This window comes from Diadema antillarum, unplaced genomic scaffold (genome assembly GCF_040938485.1).
Source record: "Diadema antillarum isolate AM-2024a unplaced genomic scaffold, OU_Dant_1.0 seq00000187_RagTag, whole genome shotgun sequence".
In the NCBI taxonomy this organism is placed as follows: domain Eukaryota; kingdom Metazoa; phylum Echinodermata; class Echinoidea; order Diadematoida; family Diadematidae; genus Diadema; species Diadema antillarum.
The window spans coordinates 479792-501946 of record NW_027271251.1 but is presented as its reverse complement, the minus strand read 5'-3'; the positions used below and the strand labels follow the sequence as shown (position 1 = coordinate 501946).

Sequence of the window (22155 nt, the reverse complement as noted above, 5' to 3'; positions counted from 1 at the left end):
ATAATTAATGGTAATATTGGATATTGGATAAAGTTTCATTCTCAGACAAATATCAGACAAACATTCGCATAAATGTACATGTACGTTGACTTCAGAAAGTCAATATAGTACAAACTGGGCATATTATCAGGTATTGTGGCTAAAAGCAGACTGTGAGGGATGTATACAGTACTGTAAAAGCTGTTATAATCACAAGAGTTTAATTTTTCAAGAATTTTGCAAATCAGTGTTGGGCTGCTAATTCAACAAATGGACAGTCATTAGTACACTTAGCCTCAGTGTCAAATCGAAAAAACGACATTTCACAAAAATGTCTGTCACCTCCTACTTAAAAAAAATAGAAAGATCTGTGTATGCCTAAATAACAGCTTTTACAGTACTGAGCGTCAAAAGTGAAGGACTGATGTTGACACAGTGATTTATATCCTCCTTATGGAATGTTGTATGCATGGTATGAACAGTAAGCTTGAAGCATGTTTTCCAAACATGATTTTTTTTTCTAATCACACACTTAGTGTGCAACAATGGTAAATTTTCAATGGAATAACTGAATATCGTGTATCATAATATGATGACTTCAGTAGCATACAATGACAATTGTACAGGTGAGTAACATAGAGCTATGTGTAAACACATTGTCAAAGATGTTATCATCCCCTTTTCAAGGCACTTTGGGAAATCATGAAGAGGTCAACCAATTAGAGTAATTCTGAGAGATGCTTTTTCTGAAATAATTGTTTCAACACAGAAAAACTATGTCTGATAGTGACTGGATGTCATCTTGAAAACTAGGTAAACACAGAGGAAAATTCCACACTTTTACATTTCCCATTCATGACAAAGTATTGCATCATAGGTGCCATGTGTATGTTCTTTCTTTTCTTGATGTGAAAATGTGAAAATTCAGGATGTTTGCATGAGAGATAGAGAGCGAGTCTTTTGAAGCAGTGAAACTCTTTTTCAGCTGATGACACAAGTAATTTCACTGGAAGACATTGGCACTATTTAAACATGAAGATGGAAGTCTAAATCTTACATTCACTTAGATCTGTATTGCCCATGTCAGAACAATCAAAGCATGAAGTGACTACAAAAAAAAAAAAGGTGTTCATTGAAAAGTGTGACTGCAAAAAAAAACAAGAGACCCGCGGGTCTAGCGCTCACCTGAGTATCGCAAGTTCACCTTTCACGCAGTCACTAATCTAAATTATTCACAGCTCTACCAAAATTTGACGAGGCATTCTCAAGTGGAAGATGAAAATGTACAATAAGGGCCCAATTTTTTCAAGATTCCTTAATTTGGGGGAATTGGGGCCCCCTGGGGCCCTCTGGGTGGGGCATGGTGCCCAGTTTGATAAATTGAGATCCTGACCACCTAGGGATGCTACCTGCCAAGTTTGACAAAAATCCATCATGAGGTTTTCAGGAAGAAGATGAAAATGTACAATTCAGGCCTCCATTTGGACCCTTCCAACCACCCCCCCCCCCCCACCCCCAAGAGGGGCACCCCTGGATCTCCTATGAACAAACTTGAAACTACAGTCATTACTGTACTCACTCATAGTATTATCTCAGCTCTATAACTTCTGATTCTAGAGAAGATTTTTAAAGATTCCTTCATTTGGGGGGTTTGGGCCCCCTGGGGGCCCCCTGGGCGGGGCATGGTGCCCATTTTAACAAATTGAGATCCTAACCCCCTAGGGATGCTACCTGCCAAGTTTGGTGAAAATGGGTCATGGGGTTCTCAAGAAGAAGATAAAAATGTACAATTTAGGCCCCATTAGGACCCCTCCTCACCCCCACCCCCCCCCCCCCCCCCCCCCGGGTCCAAAGGGGGGCACCCCTGATTCTGCCATGAACAAACTTGAAACTACAGTCATCAATGTGCTAACTCATAGTATTAACCTAGCTCTATCACTTCTGGTTCTAGAGAAGAAGATTTTTGCGGATTCCTTAATTTTGGGGGGTTTGGGCCCCCTGGGGGCCCCCTGGGTGGGTCATGGTGCCCATTTTAACAAATGGAGTTCCTAACCCCCTAGGGATGCTACCTGCCAAGTTTGGTGAAAATGGGTCATGGAGTTCTCTAGAAGAAGATGAAAATGTACAATTTAGGCCCCATTAGAACCCTTCCCCACCCCCCTCCCCTGGGTCCCAAGGGGGGCACCCCTGATTCTGCCATGAACAAACTTGAAACTACAGTCATCAATGTACTAACTCATATTATTAACTTAGCTCTATCACTTCTGGTTCTAGAGAAGAAGATTTTTACAGATTCCTTAATTTTGGGGGGTTTGGGCCCCCCTGGGGGCCCCCTGGGTGGGGCATGGTGCCCATTTTAACAAATTGAGTTCCTAACCCCCTAGGGATGCTACCTGCCAAGTTTGATGAAAATCGGTCTTGGGGTTTTCAAGAAGAAGATGAAAATGTAAAAAGTTTACGCACGACGCACGACGGACGACGCACGACGGACGACGGACGACGGACGACGGACGACGCACGACGCACGACGCACGACGCACGACGGACGCCGGACGAAGGGCGATCGCAATAGCTCACTTGAGCCTTTGGCTCAGGTGAGCTAAAAAGGAAAAAAAAAAGAGCTGGACAAAACTTGTGCATTTGATTTGTATGCATGTTGAATTTGAATTGCTATAGCTTTGAATTACTGCATTTCAATTGCTTCATCTTTTAATTGCTACAGTGTACATCCTGTAAATTTGCTGCATTTTGAATAGCGAAATCTTTTTCAAACTGCTATTCTGAATTCAAAACCTTTCCAATGGAAATGTAGAAAGGGAAGTACCAGGAAAAGTGCTTGAAACGAACATCACAGCACCTTGGGAATGAAAATACATCAGATTACAAGTATGTGGACAACAGTACTAGTGACAAAATACATACAACGTTTATGCTGATGGCCAACAAATGTCCAGCAATTGCCACTATCTTCACAAATTGTGCCCATTGTTTTACATGCAGACGATATGTAGATCTGCCTCTTTTTTTCAAATGACAACATACTAGCACTGTACAACAGTTTATCTTTATGAGTGTGTAGTGAAGAACAAGTATTCACTTAAGCATGTTGGGTAATGAAACGGATGTGTGATTACATTACAACTGCAGTATCTTGTAGACATAACACTTTAATGATGTGACCAAAACAGAGGCAGAGAATTACGTTTCTTGTTCTGTAGATGATGACCTTTTCCTAAAAGACACCCAGTGAGTACAGGCCAGAAGCTGTTTGGTGGGGAGACAATCCTGATTGCAAAATAACACAGATCATGATGAAACATCTATCTCCCACTCAAATTTGCAATCACTGTCTCATAATACCCACAGGTTGTAGTAGAGCATTGAGTTGCACTTAGTCCTTATTGTTTGATCTTTCATTGTCACTGTTTCATTGTAGTGAAACATGTATCACCATGATATCTGAGTGTCATTAAGATAAACCATGTATGCAATGTATGAGTGTTTGCATATTTGATGGTGTGATCAATGAGATTTTGTATTTGTACATTGTATCTTCAGGCATGTACTAATTCACCACACTGTGCATTATGCATCTCACACTACATGTACACATGTATGTCATCCGCAAATTCTATCTTGAATACACCCAAGTAGCATAGTAGTGTAACACTGAATGTTGAAAAATATGTGACCTTAAAGCAGCAATCCTTGTGTCCTAATCTACATGTACATGACCAGGAGATGAATGTAATTTGAACAAATTATCATTACTGTTATATGAAGTTGTAGTTAAATTGTTGTATTTTACAGTATTTTGAGGTATATCAGCATATACTATTTCATATACCTGGTGCTAAGAAACAGCATCAAATTTTACTTTAAGGTGTAGTAAGTGACATAAAAGTGGAAAGGGATTTTTCAGGTTCATTGGTAAGACGCCAAAGAAAATCAAGATTAAAAAAAAAAGAAATCACAATTAATATCTGCAAATTAACACGAAATGGGGGGATTGAGGTAATGCTTTGTCACAGTTCAGAGAAACTTTGCTCACACCACAACACTTCAATCACAATTTACCAATGCTTCCTTTCGGCATTTCTGTCGAAAATGTCACATCCAATGGCAGTCAGTCATAAAGGCAATGAAATGGTGTAAAGCATTAGGAAATGCCAAATTTTAAAACAATATGCATTAAGATGTCAAATTCAGAACAGCAGACAAAAAAAAAAAAAAAAAAAATTAATTGGCTTTCATCCTGAGATGCCAATGATCAAATCAAAGATCAATCTTAATCTCAATGAAAATTTCCATTCTATACATGCGCCAGTGATTTCAAATTTGAAACATGTCTGGTTATTTCATTACTTTTCTTTCATTAGATGAGTTCATCTGAAAATAGCAAGCCATAGAGTATGTTCTTCTATTGCTGACAGAGGTACCAAAGGAGTGCTATGAAGGTCTTCTTTTCTGATTTGATGTCATTGTACTTGTGCATGACAAAACTGTTCACATCGTATCACGATATCCCAAGTATTCATTGTACAAATGGTATCTCTACCATCTGTCAAGTTTGGAATGCTCATGCTTTGGCAAGTTTTAACTTTGTAGTTTCATACAAAATGGAAATACAGGATTTGGGCATATTCAAATAACTGTCAACAGTAAGAATGCAAAAAAAAAAGAAAAGAAAAAGGAATTAATCATCTTACTGTGGTACTCACCAAGTTTGGACTCCTTCACTGTTGGCAATTCTTGGAACGTCTTCCCTGATTGGTGTCGACGATGTCTGATGTTGGATTTTAGTGGGGACATCTTCACCTGGCTCCCTGGAGCTCCGCGGTAACCAGGTGGGGTACGTGCTCCTGGAAGTGCTGCACTGGTACTCTTGTGACGAGAAGCAGAAAGGTACACTCCACTTGGTAACAGGGGTTTTCTTTGACTGGGAGGGACGGGGAGGCTTGTTGAGAGGCCTGTGCTCCGTAGTGGGGTATACTGCTGTAGCTGGACACCTCCACTGGAATGAAGGGGTGTTGATGTCGTTGGTGGAGGGGCTCTACTAGAGACAGAGGACGATGCAGGAGGGAATGTCTTTGTCATGGGAGATGTCACATCATCATAGAGGGTATACCCATAGCGCGATTTAGGTGGCTTATATGGTTCCTTACTCGTTGATGATGATAACCTGGTGGGGTTGCCATAGAGTTGGTAATATGCTGGTTTGCTTGGGGAACCCCCAGACTCGAATGGATTCTCCTCTCTGTCCTCCTCAAACTCAGACTCTGGATTGGATGGTGATGGAAGCACTGATGGCTTGATGACTGATGCAGCAGCACGTAACGATGCAATCTCTCTGTTGATAAGTTCCTAAGGTAAATGTAGGAATAAAGATGAGACAGTGCATGGATAAGATAAAGATATTAAATTTGACGTCAAAAAAAAAGGCTCGAAAAAGATTGATTTCATGAGATGAAAGATAACGAGAGAACTTTCTAGACTGATATTAACCTAACAAACTGATAACACATTCTCTCTAAAATAATTCTTCTCCACATTACACATCAATAATCAACAGTGGGCAAACTTTGTCATACTGCTCTGCTGTAACCACTTTTGACCGCTGTCTAAAATTTCAGGTCGTTAAAAATCTGCTCAAATGATGTGCAAATGAATTTACTCTAATAAACAAGAAACTACAACAGGTATCATAAAGAACTTTGTTGATCATTCCGAACAAGTCTAATGGCGAATTTCTACTGACTGAGATATCGAAAGGAGACAGGATAGGCTACTCACTTCCTCAGGTCTGGAGGTGTTTGGTGCTGTGACATCAGGATCAGCACGCAGCTCGTTATTACTGGTGAGTTGATCCTTGGAATCCTCACCTCCTGGGCGATTGTTGAAAGCATCTCTGTCCTGCATGCTGGTGTCTCCAGCTGAATAGCATCTCCTGGAGGGGAGTAAATCCACCTCTGCCTTGGCTATCTCTGACTGTGACAACCTTCGTGTTTCCCTCAACTCTTTAAGAAGAAATAGTATCTCTTCCCTCTCCATGTTGAAGGCAGATGTCAATGGGCCTCCTATGTCTGTGTGAGTAGATAGTGGACTCGGGTAAGGCGATGAAGCTGGTGATGGGGATGCTGAGGAGGGGGAATGAGCAGTAGCCTTGACCACATTCTCCCTGACCCTTTTCAGAAACTTCAGATGCTCACTTGGACGATATCTTTCTGTGCTAGCGGTGGGCTCACTGGGAGATTTGGGAGGGTACAGAGTGTATGATGGTGGTGTCACAACTCGCTGGACAGGTGGAGGGGTCGTTTGGCTTGGGGTGGTTAGAGAGGATGGGGAGGTTGATGACTTCCTCATTGAGGCTCTTGGACTTTTCCGGGAAGGCTTTGGCGGTGTTGTTGGATCTGTAATTCTGCTCGCAGATGCTTCTGTCCTCTCCACAGGTTGCTCACTGCATCTTTGGTCATTAAAGGATTTCTTTTGAGAGTTCCAATATTCTAGAGGGAGATCATCATCCAAGTAATTCAGTAATGCATCTGTCTCCCCAATCCCATGCATTACCTGGGCTTCTAGGATTTCCACAGAGGTGTCTCGTCGATCCCAACTTTTGCTGTAGTACCCGTGCACAAAGCCATCCAGTTCAGAGCTGCTGGTTGAGTTGGGACTCTTGTATCCATTCATCATTCCATGTGAATCAGGTAAAGACACCTTACTCTCTGTATCACTTAGGTTTTCCAGATGGGTATCTGAGGTTATGGTACTATCTTTCTGTGCCATTCTTTCTGATTTGATGTTAGACTTTCTTTTCTGTAGAAGTTTTTCATACTCAGCCCTTAGCTGGTCCAAGTCCCTTTCTTCATCAGTTGATGTTGCATTGATGAGTGAGTCCATTGATCCAATAGGAGTCTTTTCCTGACGTTGATTGGGCATTTCACTTGCCAGACTGAAGACGCCACTGCTTTCCCCAAGACTGGATCCAGTTCTCTCCATGTTGTTGTTTCCACTTCCTGCTGGCAGTTCCATTGGCTGGTAGAGAACAGGGGTGGTATGGGACTCATCAGGTAAGGAAAATTTGACAGGATACATATTGAGACTAAGGTCTCTTGCAGAAACCTTTTCATTAATTTGATGTGGGAGGATTTCTTCTGTATGTTTCTTCATAACGAGGGGATTCTTGGGTAAGACAGGACTGTAGCCTGGAAGTGGGATCTTATCATTTTCTGGGTGTTCACTCAGTGGTAGGTAACTAACTTCTGTTTCAGACTCTGACTCTGCCAGCAGCCATTCTAACTTTGCAGGTGACAGTGAAGGAACATGGACCCGCAATGAGTCAACCTCATTCACATCTTCATCTTCCTCTTGCTCAGGAGTGTCTACATATTCTCTCTTGATTTCTGGCTGTTTTGACTTTCCAGGAAGCTGCTTTATAGAATTGGTATGTTCAGGTCCTACAGTTCCTGGCTTCCCTGTTGGAGAATTGCTGAGCATTGGCCCAGTACCTGCCAGGTTGTAATCTGTGTCTGTCTGTAGTGCCAACAATTCTGGTTCAATGGAGTCTCCAAACAAGTCTGAGTCAAAGCTCTCTCCAAGTGCATCTTTAGATAACTCTTCCTCCTCCTCATCCTCCTCCTCTGTATAGGATTCCTTAGAGTTTGTGTCTACACCAGCGGGGAAGTCTAAATTGGAGTCAACGCTGACATCAGAAAATGAAGATAGTGTGCGCTTTAATGCTTTCTTTACTGAGGCTTCATCAGGCAGCAAAATACTGTCAACAGGTCTTGCTGACGTGTTCTCTTCATGATTGGATACATAACTGTTTTCGTCCAAATCTGCACTGTTGTTGTTGTTTCTGTTTTCAAAAAGGGCTTCATCCCATGAAGACTGTAATGGCATAGCATGCCAGTCATTCTGCGATGATGATCTAGACTTGGCAGTGGCATTTTCAGTAGCTTTGGGGGCAACACTAGTCACATAATGGGATCTACGCTGGTCAGGCACCACTGGTTTTCCGTCTATTTTGCTATCACTACTGGGTGATGGAATACTGAATTCTGAAGGGGTTTCTTGAGCAGCTGATACTCCAGGTGGACTCACTTTACCCTTATGACTTGGAAGTTCAAGAAACTCATCATTTCCTGCTGCTACATCATCAGTCCTTTCATACAAATTATGACTATATACTTCAGTATTTGATGTGGTTTCCAAATGTTCTGGTTTTAATTTGTTTTCTTGGACAGAGGCATCACATAAGTCACTGGTAATGTCCTCAGTAAGTTGTTCAGATATGGAGTTCACTGCTTCCCTGACCTCTGAGGAAGTGCTTGAGTCCATCTGGTCTGGTGACTGAATTCTAGGGAAGTCATGGCAACTGTGCTCATCTTCTGCTTTTTCATTTTCATCTGCAGCTGTGTTGATTGTGACACTACTCTCTTCTATGATCGTTTCACCATCTGACTGAACAAGAGGGACATCCAATTCGGGATTTAAATCAGAGCCTAGGAGATTGAGCTCATCATCTCTGTTGCTCCTGCGAAGCTTTGCGGCTAGATCTTTGACCCTCTCCACAGTTTGCTCTGAGAGTCTTCGCTTATGCATGAGGACAGCAAACAATTCAAGCTCTTGTGAGTCCATTTCTTCTGTCAGTTCTTGAAGCACCTCACTGCCCCTCCTCCAGGATATGTCTCCCACATCTGCAATTGATGAAGATGGTGATGGACTGGAAGGACTGCTTGAAAACACAGAGGTTTGGCATTCTTGATCATGAGCAAGGGAAATTTCTTCCAGTTGTGATTTTGCTGAGCGTGAGCCTCCTGCCAGACTGTCCTGAATCTTTATGGGTGATGATGCAAGAGTGGGGGAAATTGTGCTGACAGACTCTATCTCAGGCAATGGACTTGTTCCAACACTCTGGCTGTCAGACACAATGTCCTTTTCAGAGTGTTGTGCTGTTATATGAATTGTGTCCACAGACACACTTGCATCAATACCCATGCCATGGTCTGGCTCATCGCCTGGAGAGACTGTTTGAGCACCCTTCTCATTGGCCACTTCCAGATGACCACTTGTGAAATTGGTTGGACTTGTGCTAGTATCTTGTAGGTTGACACCTTCAAATGGGGATGTCTGAACACTAACGCTGAACAGTTGCTCTAAGTTCGGTTCTGAATTATCTGACAAAACATTGCAGCCATCATCTGTAAAAGTAGATGCATCAGCAATGGAAATATGAGAGCCATTAAGTCCAGGGGATGTATTTGTACCCACTGTGACGTAAAGTGACTGAAACCCTGTGTGCTTGGCTGCTGCAAAGATCTGAATGAGCTCATCATCTGTGCTGCGAGAGCTAAGAAATGGAGAGACTGCAGGACTGTGGACATTTCCCAGTTCTTGGTGTGGTGCTAGAAGGGAAGATGACAACTGCTGAGACTCGGTATCCTTCTGTCTGTCAGATGGGGTGCATTCACTCCCCAGCTGCTCCAGTTGAACCTCATCCTCTACTCCACAAGAAGTCGCTTGTGGAAACCTTGCCTCCTCCAATGTCTCAATAACCCTCTTTGTGGACGTGTCATCCACTCTATCCTTCACATCTTTTTCTAACTGCTCTGCTGACATCATGAGTCTTGGTGAGGGAGTGATAGGTTTAAAGGAATGCATATCATCAGTAAGTAATACATTGGGAGATATGGGACTGTCCTCAGGCACTTCAATCTTACAAACATCAGTTTCTCTTCGAGGAATACATTCTGTGTCAGTGCATTGTGTGGTATTGTCACTCACAGGAGAAGCTGATTGTTGTACTTTGGGACTGTCACTCAAGTCATCAAGAGACTGCAGCAAATGCCACTGGACTGGTTCATCTGGCAAATGTTGTGCTACTTTCACTAAAACAGGCTCCAAGTTTTTGAAAATGTGCTGACTACCTGGCTCTCCTTCATCAATATTTTGTTGGATAGAAGGATTTTGACTTGCAGACTCATCACTAGATATTCTTGTCACTACATCATCTGCTCTATAATTTGAAGACATATGCTCTTCGAAGCATGACACATGCATCTGTGGTGTTACAGACAGGTCTGGATTACATTGTGCTTCATTGTACTCTTCTTTGGCATGACCATCAATCTGGTCAACCACATGAGGAGTACATGTTTGGTTGACTCTGGAATGTAATAAGTCAGGAGTCACTCTGCCATGATCTTCTCTGGCACTGTTGGTATTTGCATCTTCATCTGCAGTAGATGGAGTCATGACATTGGAAAGCGAAATTCCTTCATGCTGATTACCAGATGAAGATGATGGTTGGCTTGTCATCTCTTCTTTGTCTTTCATTATGGTTGGCAATCCATCACTATTTCCTGCGCTTACATCAGAAACATTGTGTTGGAACCTTGTCGGCATGGTATATTCTGCAAGGGTAACTGGGTGTTTTGTACAGATTTCTGATATGAAAGGAGGACGGTTACTTGAAACACCTTGACTCTCTTCAGACGTTCTAGCAGCTTTCTCAGGATCACCATGATAAGATTGCTCTTTTTCTTGATTCAATGGTGGTTTGCTGACAAAATCCATATCAGAAGAATTGAAATCACCAGAACTGATATGATCATCAGTAGGTTCACCATCAAGTTGTCTGGGTGTCTTGGGTGAATGAGTAGATTTGGTGTCCATTCTGCAGTCTCCTGACACTCTGTTCTCTACATCATCAAGAAGTTCCTTGAACATTCCTTGTGTTTCATCATTGATTCTTTCTTCACTTTCTGGTGTACAGTTGTTGGCAATATTACCTGGAGATGTGCAATGCACCTTTGGAGGCGGGTAATCTTTTTTATTGACCCTAGCACCGTCACTATGGCCCTCTTCATCATGAAACATTTCCTGCATACCACCAGGAGGTGGAGCATCTCTGATATCATCCTTGGCACCATTACTAAAGACATCATCATACAACATCTTATGCACACAATCAGGAGGTACAGTTTGCTCTGTAGAAGATGTTGTTGCATTTGCAGAGGGACGTTTTTCATAATGACACATTGGCGTAGAGGCAGGCTTGCTTTTCATTTCCTCGTCATTGCTGATTGATGGTGGTTCACTACTATTCTGTGCACCTTTAGCTGGAGTATTTGGAGAGAAGTTTGTTGGCCAAGTGAATTCTGGAAGGGTAACTGAATGCTTTGTGCAGATTTCATCCAGGACATTGCTTACATCATCTGATGAGACTTCATCCTGGTGCATGGACGTGTCACTGATATCATCAAGAGCATTGGAACTGAAGAATGTCTCATGGCCATGTGAAGGGTTCTCAGCTCCATGAATGGTGGGTAACTCGCTATCTGGAGTGTTCTCTGCAGGAGAATGCCCACAAATATCACCAGGGGCACTCTCGGGTTTTCCACTAGTCTCAGACAGAGATGTGGGATCAGTTTCCATTGCTCCCTCCTTGCAGTCTCCTGACCCATCATTCTTAACATCCTGAATGCTTTGTGTGGGTGTTCCTTGTTTCGCCATGTGAAGTTTGTACTCAGGAAGAGTCGCTAAATTTTGCACATATACCTCACTGACAACAGCACATGGCAGTTGAACATGGTGATCTCTTTCCACAGAATCTGCCAAATTTTCATCACAAAGCATGGTTTGCTTTTCTGGATTTGAAACGTCTTTTTCATGAGCTATTGGACTGCCACGAGGACATTCTTCATCAGCATTCATATCAAACATATGTGATGGGGTACCTTCGATAGTACTTATTTTTTCATCTGGCCGGTGCTTCCAATTTTTTCTTGACTCTTCACTGGATGAGTTGCTCCCCTCTTCACTCACTGTCTCTATGCTCTGCACATCAGCTTGCAGGTGCATCTTACTGTCTGTGTCCATCAGGCCTCGTAATCTCACCAGTGTAATGTTGTCTGGCAGAATGACAGGTGTATTTAGGATTAACTCTGAGACCACTGGTTCACTGGTAGGCACGGGATTTGTTTGTTGACCGATGTCTAATTCCATTGGCAGTAATGATATTTTGCTAACAGAGGTATCAGTTTCAGGTTCTTCACTGATGAAAGATGGTGCCTTCTCTTCACTGCATACCAACTGAGGAACAGGCGCTCCTGGTCTGTCATCATTTGCTACTTCATCTGTGAGACATCCATTTTCATTCACATCAACTGCTACTTGGTGGAACTGAGGAGCTGAATCTTGAGGTTCACTGCTGAAATCTGGCATTGTGAAGCTATCAGGCAACCTACCATCTACAGAACCAGATTCTATCAGGCTCCTGCTTGGAGCCTCCACTGTTTCATCAGGATGTGATAGCTGGAGAGTTGGTGTTGTTGACTTTTCCAAAACTCTCGAGTGATTTGGAAGATCTTCTCTTATTGCCTGCTTGCCATTGTCTTCTTTGGATTGTGGTGCATTGATATCCTTTTTAAATGAAATCTGAGGGTGGTCTCCACTTGTAGATGGCAAGTTTTCATCAATGTGGCAGGATTCCTTTTTGGGTAGTGATTCACAGAGTTCTTCTGTAACCTCCTCCACAACTGTTGATTTGTCCACACTGTCCTCCCTTTCTTCCACTTCAGCATTTGATGACGCTTTGGGGGATAACACATTATCATGGCCTGACTGCAATGTCTGCATGACAGCTGGTAACACCACATCATCAACAACCATCATATCACTGTGAATATCTTCACTCACTACATTCTTGAGAGACAAACTTTCATCACTGCTCTTGATGAACATAACCTTGGATTTTTCTTTCTGCCATACAGGTACAGTTAAAGCTTGCTCATCACTTGCATCAATGCTGATCAGCAGTGAACTATTGCCTGCAAGTGTTACTGGGACAGTTTGGGCTTTGTCGTGCAGATGCTCACCTGCTGGCCTCTCGTACAAGAATGAGGGCAGTGTGTACTCAGGTAGTAACACTTTAGAGGCTGTTATGACTTCTGATGAAGGTTTCAAATCGGGGATGCCTTCATTGTTTGCCTTGTTCATGTCCTGAGACAAAAGCTCTTTCGAAGCCTCCTCAGGTACCTCAGATAGCTTTACACTGCTGCCAGAGTAGTGCTCATCTGTTTCATCATTTGTCGAATTTTCTGACTCTGGCACCTGCAGTTTGTCATCTGTAGCTGCATGGATGACTTGGTTTCTGTTGTTTGAAATTTGAGCTTGTCTTTCATCACCTTGCTCTCCCTCAGAGGACAAGACATGCTCACTTATCTCATTTGTAGATTCACCTTCATGAATCTGTTGGAGGATAAGTGGAAGGTTTGGTAGAGGGATGTTCCTAGAGGAATTATTTATAACATTGACATTTTCTTTTACTAGAACAACATCTGATAAGTTGCTCCTGAATTGCGGCAGTTTCTGCTCATAGGCATCTTGGATTAGGACTGCTTCATTCTCCTCACTTTCACGCTGTTCTGTTGCTGGTTTTACATTGCAAGGGGCAAACGTGGGAGTATTTTCTTCTGCTCCACTGGGAAGGCTGTAAGCCTTTTGAGGGGTTATTTTTGCTCCATCATCTGAGCTGTAAGTATAAAGGGACACCTGACTTGGCTCAGCAGAGTCCATCTTTGATGCTGCAGGGATATCTGGCATTTCACATCCATTGATGTTCATTGTTGCACGAAAGATATCTTCACATCGATCCACCACTTGCATTGTACAGGAAATGGAAGGTTCTGTGTGAACATTTGCCATTTTTGAGACATCAAATTTATCTTCAGCCTTCACTATGTCTCTATCAATCTCAGCTGAGTTGGATCCTTCTGTTTCCAAAAGAATGCTTACATCATCCGCGCTGTCTAAACCAAGTTCATCACCAGTGTTAATTGGTTCAACATCTGAAAAGGTAGTGGACCTACTCCTCAATTCTCTAATTGAAGAATCACCATCCACAGCTGCATCTGATCCCATCCAGCTTGGGCTGTGCATGTTTCCACATTCCTCTGGTTCACTTTCAGGACTTTGGATGAGATCCCGCTTAAGAGCCTCACGGTTGTACCCAACCCCATCACCAACAATGCTATTCACAAGACCTCTTTCACTGCTTCCCATCCCAAGCACTGGCGAATCAGAACCATCTGAGCTGTCACTACTTTCAACTGAGAGGCCAAACATTCTCATGAACATGGTGAGTTTAGCACTTGCCATGGCATATTCCTTGCCAAGAAATGGTCGCAAGTTCTCTACCGCATCAGACTGAGGAGCATCTACAAATTTGCCCATGTGATTGATATGCATGTCTCCTATCCCATTCAAAGCATGATCACAATATTCAGGTGTCGCAGAAGTTTGCTGATTCTTCTCATAAGTCACACCAGGTCTTAGATCACCCCTCTCTGAAGTAATCTCTTTAACTTCATTGAGAACATTTTCTGGGTTGCTGAGATCTACTGATTCCATGTCTTGACTAGGATGAAAACAAGGATCACTGCTGTCAAAGCCATTGCTAGAATCTTCTGCTCTCTCCGATGCACTATCTTTTGATTTAAGGGGGTCCATATTTTGATTACTGTCAATCAGCTGTTTTCTATTAAGTCTTGGTGACACTGATGGAATGGGCGTATCTTTTGGTATGACTGAAACAGCACTCTTTTTCTTGAAAGAAAACTTTGGGGTGCTCTGAGGGTACAGTCGAGAGAATACATCATTCTTTTTCATGGAGGTGCACTTCTTTGGAGAATCTGGGGGATCTTTCTCTATGGTGCCTGCTTCTGTGGTAGGATTGATATCTGCATCTGTGGTAATCTCTGATGCAGGAGCTGTTGTATGGATCATGCTGTTGACACTCTTTCCATCCAACTTGACAGAATTTGATTTGGGTTTGCTTTCATCGTTACTGCAGGTGGGACTTTCCTCAAGTTTTTTACATGATTGTGGCAATGTTGACGACAATGATTTGATGGCATTGCTTTCATTTCCTGTCACAATGGGACCTTCTTCTGAGTCACCTGACATTTCAGATGCTGGTGATGAATTTCGACTATTCTGTGGAGACAAAGTGTGCAGAGTGCTACAGGTTTCTGCAGAATCAGAGGTCTCTGTTGGAGTGTCCTCTTCTTCCTGGATAGGTGGCAGACTATGAGGAGTGTAAGTCTGATCTACTGGCAAATGCATAGATGAGTATGGTGCTTCAGAAGTTTCTGCTGCTTCCTCTTCTTCATAGGAATACTCATGATTATCAAGAGTGGACGGCTCATGTTGGGGTAGATATCCATTTGGGGATGTAAATCGGCTATGAAAATTGTTGGCTAATGGTAACACATCTGTACTGTCTACTTCCTTGATGAATTCCCCTTTCATGTCTTTCATGTCTGCTGGACATTGGTCACTTAAATGCCCAGTTGGTTTGAAGCTTATCATTTCATTTACATCTCTATCACTCATACTACTGGACTCAGAATTTTGTGCAATGTCTTCTGATTCTATGTGAGCTGATGAGGGTGAGCCTGTATGCTTCCAGGACTGCCTTTCATTCAGATCTGGCTCTCGAACTGGTGTGCTGACAGGTGTTCCCGTGGGAGTGCTAGAGGCAAGGAGCTGATCCTTTTTCCATGGCCCGAGTGGGAAATTGCCCTTTTCTGTTCCTGAGCTGTCCACAGGAGATTCGATGGCAGTCTGATACAGAGAACTTTCCATAGCACTGTGGAACATACCTGAGCTGTCTGGTAGACTATCTCTACAGGCACTTATTTGTGATGGACTATGTTGGTAAGCAAAGAGAGGTTTTTCAACAAACTCATTTTCAAACAGTGGTGCTGGCAACAAAGTCAACGGTGACTCCTTAGAACCACTCAATGATGTCATTGCCTCCATGTTCAAGACATCTTTATCTGGAGCTGTTTCTGCTTCTGAAGATTGATCAGTATCACTCATTCTCATTACAGCTTTGCCACTTATCTCATGTGGTTGGTATTCTGGTCCATCATCACTCACTGCTGAATCATGATCCTCAAAGTCTTTCACATCCTCTAAGAAATCAGATAAAGTTTCTTCTTCATTAAAAAAATCCTGTTCAGCGCTACTAGATGAACATGAAGAAGTATCTGCACTGACCTCTTCGTCATCAGAAAAAGCAACAGGAGAGGCACGACTCACCGTTACTTGTTTGCTTTGAGCATGGCTGGCATTATCATCAGTGCATTCATCACTTGTAGCAAGCACTAGCTGCTCTCTGTTCAATGATGCTGCAGTCTCTTGGTCACACTGATCTGATTCATTAGGTAGACTGCTCCCAACAGGGTGGCTTTGAGATAAATGTGTACTAGCTGAAACATTTTCAGTACCATTCACTACAGGGCTTGCTGAATGTACATGGGGAATATCTGCTCCAACACAGACGTCATGTTCCTTCTCTGGCACTTGACATTCTGTGACTGAATCTTCATTTTGCCGCATGTCTTTCTCATCAGCATGGGGAAGATCTGTTTTGACACAGACATCACGTTCCTTCTCTGGCACTGGATATTCTGTGACTAATTCTTCACTTTCAAGCTTGTCTTTCTGATCGGCATGGGGAATATTTGTTTCATCACTGATGTCATGTTCCTTCTCTGGCACTGGACATTCTGCGACTGCAACTTTACTTTCCAGCATGTCTTTCTTATCAGCATGGGGAAGATCTGTTTTGACACAGACATCATGTTCCTTCTCTGGCACTGGACCTTCTGCGAATGAATCTTCACTTTCCCGCATGTCATTCCCATCTGCACAGGGAACACCTGTTTTGACATCAGCATGGAGAACATCTGTTTTGACACAGTTATCATGTTCCTTCTCTGGCACTGGACCTTCTGCAAATGAATATTCACTTTGCAGCATATCTTTCTCATCAGCATGAGGAAGATCTGTTTTGACACCAACATCACGTTCCTTCTCAGGCACTGGACCATCTGGGAGTGAATCTTCACTTCGCAGCATATCTTTCTCATCAGCTTGGGGAATATCTGTTCCAACACTGACGTCATGTTCCTTCTCTGGCACTGGACATTCTGTGACTAATTCTTCGCTTTCGAGCATGCTATTCTCAGCAGCATGGGGAACATCTGTTTCGACCCAGATATCGTGTTCCTTCTCTGGCACTGGACATTTTGCGACTGGGACTTCCCTTTCCAGCATCTCATTCTCATTAGCATGGGGAATATCTGTTTCGAGAATGATGTCACGCTCCTTCTCTGGCACTGGACATTCTGCGACTGCAACTTCACTTAACAGCATATCAGTCTCATCAGCATGGGGAATATCTGTTTCAACACAGACATCATGTTCCTTCTCTGGCATTGGACATTCTGGGAACGAATCTTCACTTTGCAGCATGTCTTTATCATCAGCATGGGGAATATCTGTTTCAACACAGATATCATGTTTTGTCTTTGGCATTGAACATTTTGTGATTGAAATTTCACTTTCCAATGTGTCTTCATTATCAGATGTAGCACTATCTTGAGACAGTTTCTCTGGTGTGTTTGTATCTGTAATCTCTGCGAGGTCTACATTCAGTGCAGTTATATTTGCACTGAGCTGTCTTTTTTCTGGACTGTTATTCTGTGAAGATGAGACATCAGCTGCACTACACTCTTTATTACCTGTGAGATGTTCTGCATGATTTTCATCTGCCTGAAAAGGTGATTCTTGTACATTTGTCTCTTGTTGTGGCTCATGTTGGTGAGATAGTCTCCCATGCTCATTACAAACTTGCAAATCCAAAATATCCTGGTGAAGAGAGTGATGTTCATTACATGCTGATTGTTCAGCGTCTGTGTCTTCAGATTCATCAGAATGCGTGTCTGACGGACTAGGAAGTTGCTCTGTCAAATCTTGTTTTTCAGTTGGATGTGAAGATGTACTATCAGGCTCCTGACCAGGGTCATTCTCCCCATCTGTGACACCAGCACTCTGTTTACATGAGTCTGTGAAGTCATCCTCTGGCTTCACCACGACATCCTCATTTGCAGTCCTTGCAGTATCATCCATCGATGGTGACTGTTCAAGTGAGGTTGTGTATTGTTCTGTGCGGGCTACATAAGTTGGAATCTGATCTAAATTTGGTAAGTGATGCAGCTCACTGGTACTCAATGGCAAATTGTCATGGCAAGGTAAGGTCTCAAGCTGTGCATCAAAGGCAGTATCTGGCAACTGTCCCATATTAAGAGGAAACTTTTCTCCCTCTCTATCGGTACCATCAGGATTTGTTCCCTCAGTGAAGGGTGTTACATCACTGGTGTCTGCAAGCTGCTTCCCTATGTAGCCCTCATCTTGTTCTTCATCTTTCTCTGGGGTAGGGCTCTCACATTCATTTGGAGTGGAGGAAATTGCAACTCCAGCGCCCAATCCAGTTGCTTCAGGAAATATTCTGTGTCCTATAGGACTGCCACATTCTGAGGGTTTCCATTCAACTGTTTGTTCTTCACATGGTTTTCCATCAGGTTTGCTTGTCCCTTCTGCTAATTCCTTATTTCCAAAATTGGCAACATGAAGATCATCCGTGGTGTCTACTGAGTCACATCCTGTATGTGTTTCAACAAGGGGCTCATCTGCAGGTGCGTCTTCTGGGCTTAATTCATGTGACCCTGCTTGTGCATGATCTAAGACTTCCTCATCGCTATCAGGGATATTTGCATTGCCATATTCTCTCACATGTCCATCCTCTTCAGTGTTTTGTCTACCTTCAGTTCCAGCATCTTCAGCGAGAATTTCAGATGCTGTTCCTTCATTTTCATTACCAGTTTGACAGATTGGGTTATTGCTGACATCAAGACACAAAGCCTCCTGTGGAAGAGATTCTTCTTCAGAATCTCTGTTACCTTCAGTCTCTCCTGCATGTGCAATATCTCTTGTGTCAGTTCCAGGTGCAATACATTTATTTTTTACTAATTCTTCTTTTGGAGAGTCCTTGTTATTGTTTTCCTCTAACACATCTTTGTCTTTGCCAGTATCTTGCTCTAGTTCTGCATTATCAGTATGCAAAACAGTACGGTATAGGGACGTACAATCTGTCTGATTTTCACTTTCATCCTTGACATCACACAAAGGATTATCAACACTTGAAAGATTACACTCAGAGCTGTCTGGCATAAAGGATGCCTGGTTGGCACTTCGCTGATCCTCATCATGACATGCAACACCCTCCCCATCTGGTGATGAAATGTTGTCCTCCAGATCAGTTTCACTCTCTTCTCTAGGGCAAGCACATTTGGGATGATCAGAGTTTGTTTCAACTGCTTCTGCAGCCAGATTTCCATCCAAAGCTGACAGTACCTCACAGTCCTGCTCTGGATTTGAAGAATCTTTGACCTGCCCACCTGTAGCAGGACATGAGTCCAACATGGCAGGCAAACTACCAGAATCAGTAGTGAGCTCATCAGCACTGGAAGAGTTTCTTTCATGATTGCTTGTGGCTGGGGACGTGCCTCCCTCCCTTGATACATTGCTGTTATTGCACTCATAAGTTTCATGTCCATCAGAACTACAATTAACATCAAGATCTTCAACTTCTGATTCTCCTGAATGTGGCTCTGCTTTCCTATGACGAGGTTCACTCTGTTGGTAAGCATTGCGGTTTGGAAAGATATTGTCTGTTGAGTCACAGCTTTGTCTCCTTTCAGCCAAATCAAGATTCTTCACAGCTTCAATATCATTGTCAACATCCTCATCACTTGATGCTGAAATGATGTCTTCAGATGACACAGGAATAGCCCAGAACTCATCTTCATCAGCAGAGGCCATATCAACTACCCTTGGTCCTTGAATGTGATCGGTATATGCTTCTGCATCATGGTTTCTGTGAAACTTGGGGCTTTCCTCCAAGGAGTCAGATAAGTTGTCAGAGGAAATGTAGTCATTGTCAGTGGTCTGAGGGAATAGACAACCAGTCTGAAGTGTTTGTACATCAACATTAATTCCTGGCAATGCTTGAGATTGTTCTGTCTTGTTCCCTGTAGATATCTTCTTCCCAGTCATGTGATGACTGTCTTGACAATCCATGCGTTGGCCCATCTCATCACCAAGGATATGAAACGGACTAGTATTCCCCTCGACAGGGCGCTTTTGTAGTTCATCTCTCAGCTGCTGGCTGGTTAAAGGAACAAAGAAGGCTTCTGACCTTGGCGTGCTTTTAGGAAGGTTTTCCAGGGATGGCCAGTTTTTGGGTTTGACAACAGGTGTGCGTTGAAATTTTCTCCTTGGGCCAGGAGAACCATTACAATCTCCATTTGGTGTTTTCTGCGCAGCTGAAAGAGGCCTCTTGACTGTTTTTCGATGAGATCGAGCATGCTCCTGTCCTTTTCTTGGAGATGGACTTCTAGATGTGTGTTCAGATATCTTTCTTGGTGAGGCAGTTTTACTTACATTGGGGTTTGTTCTTGTTGGAGATGCATTAGGAACACTGTAAAGCTTTGACTTGGCAGTACCTGCATTTAGAGTCCTGCTAGGTTTCTTACTCAAGCTGGTGTGCTTTGGTATGTTTTTGTCCTGAGGTTTGATAGGAGTGCTCTGGTCTCCAGAAGCTCTTTGGTGTTTGCCTGGACTTTTGGAAGGTTCACTCTGACTTCTAGCATGAGTAGATCTGATTGGAGCTTTTGATGATTCATTTGTTTTGATCTGTGGTTTCTCATTATCTGATGGTGACTTCAGGGCTGGAAATTTCTTTGGTCGAGAAACTGGTTTTATTGGCTTGTTGACAGAGGGACTGGCACTTCTACTTCTTGAATGCAAATTTTGCTTTGCTCTGTCTGGAAGATTACTCAAAGGCACTCTTGTTCTGCTTTCCTTCTCTAAATGATCACTGTCACGTGTCCTGTCCTTTAACCTAATTGGGTCATCTCGTATAGGGGACCTCTCCTTCCTTATGAAGCATGGAGCATCTCTCTGCCTCTCTCTGTGAGGATCATGCTCAGAGTACCGCGGTGGACTCCTCTTTCTCAGAAACTCAAATTTTGCTTCCTGCTGTGGATACAAACGTGAAAACACGTCTCCTGAAGCTCTCTTGTTGCCTACCATCCCTGATGTAGAACTAGCAGGAGATGATGACCTAGACGATTTCATCGGGGAGCTAGATCTAGATGATTTTATCGGGGAGCTAGATCGAGATGATTTCAATGGTGAACTTGATCGAGAAGTTTTACATGGTGAAGGAGATCTTGTTGTCGGAGTTCTATTGGAACTTTCTTTCCTGGTTTGCTCAAGCCTGGATTTAGTTCTTACAGATCCAACATCATTTCGCTTGGAAGGCTTGGAATGTGCTGTTTTTCGGACAGACCCACTTGACTCTTTGCATGATCCATTGCAATCTTTCTTGGCCACACCATACACTTCTGGAGGGCTACTCTTATTTTTAGGGGAGCTATTTTGGCTATGATGCATGGTTTCTGGATCACTATTTCCAACAGGACTGACCCTCCCAGAGGCTGACAATTGCATACCAATGTTCTCTGCTGAACCACAAACACCATTCTCAGTACTGCTCTTCCTCAGCTCTTTCTCAGGTGACTGCCCTGCCGCAAGGTCATTTTCCAAAAGGCAAGAATCTGTTTCAATGTCCTGGAGTTTCTGTTCTTCATGCTTCAGGATAAGCTGTGCTGTCCTTTGCTGAACCTCCAGAGTGGCCTGTCTCCTCTCTAGGGCAGCCAGCGCCTTTCGCTGGGCTTGCCGCTGCATCAGCTCCATCATGGCAACACGCTTCCTGGCGATATCCAAGCTGGAGAGATCGTCGGCATCCATGTTGCAATCAGCCACAACACTAGGTAGTGTGCACATTTCAGAGTGTGAGCTCAGCAATTCCTGCAATTGAGTCAGCTCATCCAGAAGTTGCTGTTTGCCTGTTGAAAACAAGATATGAAAGAGAAATGTCAATCATTCATAGACATTTTTATCATCATTGCTTAATATCAATCTTGATGAATTCCATAGCATGATACCTCAATCACTGACATAATTTGCAGCTTATGCAAACTTGCAAACATGCAAAACTGATTGTCACGGTATCAACAGATTTTAAACAATCTTGCAGGTATACCACTAATTCCATTATATGACAACAGTTTAACCTAATCATTTTTTAAAAACCCAACTGCCAACATTGCAAAGACTAAATCCTTTAAAAGTTTATGAAAACATGAAAATTGCAGCCCCAAAGCATCAAACAAAATGACACCACTGACTGGTGTCGAT

At 43.0% G+C, this 22155-nt stretch overlaps 1 protein-coding gene across 1 annotated transcript in view; it reads right to left on the bottom strand.

Moving 5' to 3' along the window:
• LOC139728616 (uncharacterized) overlaps positions 1-22155 on the bottom strand; it is a 116173-nt gene that overhangs the window by 10810 nt on the left and 83208 nt on the right. Inside the window, exons 24-25 of the mRNA XM_071639557.1 lie at positions 5773-21803; positions 4701-5343 (exon numbers count right to left, since the gene is read on the bottom strand). Of these exons, the coding sequence (XP_071495658.1) occupies positions 4701-5343; positions 5773-21803 (16674 nt within the window). The remainder of the gene's footprint in view (positions 1-4700; positions 5344-5772; positions 21804-22155) is intronic.